The following is a 3395-nucleotide window of genomic DNA, read 5'->3' as shown; positions in this document are numbered from 1 at the left end:
GGCCTTAGGCCAGGCATCGCCTGACTTGGTTTTTTTGCGTTTTCGTGCCCTTTTCTTGTACCCTTTTGTGCAAGCTTCACTCGTCTTCATGTTCTAATGATCCTATACATAAGACAGTGTAATTAAGCTCAAACGTCACTCATATTAATATCAAAACACCTAAATGTAAGGTAGGCATTTTTTAGCCAAACATCAGAATGCCCTATCAATGTTAAGATTGTAATAGCCAGCAGTAGGCCGCGTCCATTTGTCCATTTAACATGAATGGTTTTCTGTGTTGTGGTTTTGGTGTGGTAAATTTGAATTCTAAAGCTCTCGTAGTTGCAAGGTGAGAGAAGAGAATATCAGAATTTCAATTACTTGGTATCATTGGTTTATTTATCCAAATCTTACACAAATTAAGCAAGAATTGACTCAATATATTCAGAAAGGGAAGTAGCCATAAAGTCAAGATTTGTACTATAGAATTGTGCCATTACCGGTAAACACAGGACTAGAATTTAATGCTCAAAACCAACTTGTTTCCACGTAAAGTTCTAAATTACCAGTAATGATTTACACCAGCAGGTCCACAACAATTCAAAATTGTCATTCGTTACTTCACTTTCTATTACGTACGATATTGACATCCCAACAACCCAAGCCTAACCTAATTATTACCCTAAAACAGTTCTCATCCTAATAAAACTTTCCTTTTAGTTTCTCTCATAAATTCAAATTAAAACAAACCACCATATTTTAAATTAGTTTAGATTTTAACTTCTAATTATATTTTAGTAATCATTAAGTTAAATAACTTTGTGACTCAATATACTCCTGGTGTTCAAAATAATTGTGTTTTATAGAATTTCACTCTTTATATGATATTTTTTTCTTATTGATTGAATTCAGATAGAGAGATAATATTCGTCAAAACTTTTACCCCAACAAGAGGATACTTTGGATTGTTTCTAGAAATCATCGGCTTTTTTTCAAATTAAAGCATTTAACTCTCCCTCCGATCTTATTTACTTGACATGTTTATCAAAAATTCTTATTTCTAAATACTTGTAATTTTAGAAAAATCAAGAAAAAATTAATCAAGTCTACCCTAGCATTAATAGTGTGAGCATTTATTGGAGAGATTAATATGATGAATATCAAAGAATAAATTAATAAAATAGTAACGTTTCTTAATTACATTTTCTTAAAAGGGTGCGTAAAAGACAACAAGTAATAAATAGGATAAGAGGGAGTACTAAATCCTATGTGCTTTGTTCTCAGCAATCCAACTTCATATGCATTTCTCCATATGAAGCTTTTTACTTATGTGCCACTATTCTAGAAACACTATAATATATTCAATCCTATCATAGTAGAGATTAAACCAGGAAAAACAACAAAGAGAAGACAAATAAAAAAAGCAAATTTTAGTAGCCCCTTAATCAGAATCATATATTAAAACATTATGTACAAATTACAATAGATATTCACCATATAACACTTCTTCAGAGCTATAGAAGAACGAATTCAAGTTCCCTCATCAAAATGGGGAAAATAACCCTCTCTGTATATTCCATTTTCAAATCTTGCTATATATTCGTAGTAGATATTTTTATTGAATCTGGTTCCACTTCGCTTCCCCAGATTGCCATAAAGGCCCCTAGAAAAATAAAAAGTACAAAATACTACCCATAACTTACGGTATCACCAATATTGACTTTCATATGCTATATTTCAATTTTCAACAAAGATTGTTGAGTCTCCAATCCAGTCTAACTTCATTGGACCCCACAAAATGATGACTTGGCTTGCTGAATGATACGACGTGGCTACTCACCATAAAGGCCGTGACCCGCTCCGAAACCCGAATATCCTCCATCTTCAGCTCTTGCAGTCTCTTCACATACTCCGGCACGTGCACCAGATCCCACACCACCCCTACACCCCCAGGCTTCAGCACCCTTACCACCTCCCCCAAAACTCTCATCCTCTCCGCCGCCGCTGCCGCCGTCTTCTGCCCGAACTCCTTCCCCACCGTGTGCACGAAGGCCGCCGACGCTACCACGTCGAAGTAGTTATCGCTGAACGGAAGCGTCCTCGGGTCACCCGCCCGGCACGTGACGTACTCCTGGACACCTTCAAGCCCTGCAGTTCGGAGAGTGGTGAGAGACCGGGTCGGAGTCGGATGTAACCCGACGACGCGACCCGATGATCCAGATTTCTTAAGCTGTAAAGCGACGGCGTTGAGGAGGATGCCGCGGCCGCAGCCTAAGTCGAGAGCATGCTTGACGGTTGACCAGTCAGTAACGGCGTTGACCATGCGCTGTGCCATTTCCCAGTGGAGGGAAACAGAGGAGTAGAAGATGTTGCCGGCGGCGAAGAAAAGGCAGACGGCGGAGAGAGCAGTGACGGAGCCGGTGAAGCCGGCGGTGAAACGAGCGGCGCTAGCACCAAGTAAGAAATGCTGGAGGAAGTAGCAGATGGGTTCGAAGTAGAGAAGAAAAAGCACTGAAAGAACGGAGAAGAAAATGGCATGAATTAAGAGGAAAATTGGGGTGTGCCAATCGTCAAGACCATAAATTGAGTAGATCTGCGCCCAGTCTCTAGCAGCTTTCCCCATTCTCACCTATAATAAAGAATCTGTAAAAATGAGTAGAAATTGGTCAGGGAAATAGCATAACAGAAGCTACATCCAAAAATCGAGATAGTACAAATAGTTTGAATGAAACTATTGCTTATGGATATGGTAAGGTAAAATAAGAGAGAGATAAAAGAACAATAGAACAAACAACGTTGAAGAGAGTGAGAGACAGGCCCATACGCTGATTGTATCAGATCCGAGTGGTGTAAATTGATGATCCCAACGCGGAAAAAGATTGATGGGGTCGGGTTACTCTAACAAGTTGAGAGCAAAAAGCAGTGAGCAAAAGAGTAGTAGTAGTAGTGGAAAGCACGATGTCAGAAGATCAGTAGTCTAGCCTTTCGTAATGGGAAATATCGATAAATTCACAAATAGAAGATTTGGAAATATCAATCCTTTATCACTCTGTATTAATAATAGTGATGTAATTTGCCGCGTTTGTTACTTTGATTCGTCAGATTGTGTGCTTTGATGATTGAGGGTAAAGAGAGAAGAGTTAACAAGAACTGCTTTGTGCAGTACTCAGTGCCCAGTGTGGGGTTATGGCATTGGCATGTTCTAATTCATACTGCATTTATATGCAGAATTATGAGAGTTGTTGGGTTTGGATCGGGTCGGGTAATGGTGGGGCAGGAATATTGAAACAACGACCCGATTAAAGTGTGACTAACTCCATGATTTCACAAGAGTTGTACAAATGGAGGTTTTGGATTATCTTTACGCTATCCAAATCAATACCAATTAGCGTAAAGGCCCGCCGTCTGCTTTTTTC

The 3395-nt window shown here is 39.2% G+C and overlaps 1 protein-coding gene across 1 annotated transcript; it reads right to left on the bottom strand.

Moving 5' to 3' along the window:
• Positions 1-1407: 1407 nt before the first annotated feature.
• On the bottom strand, positions 1408-3181 carry LOC107794951 (uncharacterized). Its single transcript, XM_075223173.1, has 2 exons — positions 2804-3181; positions 1408-2622 (listed from the first exon to the last, which is right to left on the bottom strand). Exon 2 carries the CDS (start codon positions 2600-2602, stop codon positions 1724-1726), a length of 879 nt encoding a protein of 292 aa, XP_075079274.1. The 5' UTR covers positions 2603-2622; positions 2804-3181; the 3' UTR covers positions 1408-1723.
• Positions 3182-3395: the final 214 nt, after the last annotated feature.

This window comes from Nicotiana tabacum, chromosome 10 (genome assembly GCF_000715075.1).
Source record: "Nicotiana tabacum cultivar K326 chromosome 10, ASM71507v2, whole genome shotgun sequence".
NCBI classification, from domain to species: Eukaryota; Viridiplantae; Streptophyta; class Magnoliopsida; order Solanales; family Solanaceae; genus Nicotiana; species Nicotiana tabacum.
The sequence above is the reverse complement of the archived record's forward strand: the minus strand, read 5'-3'. Positions and strand labels throughout refer to the sequence as shown.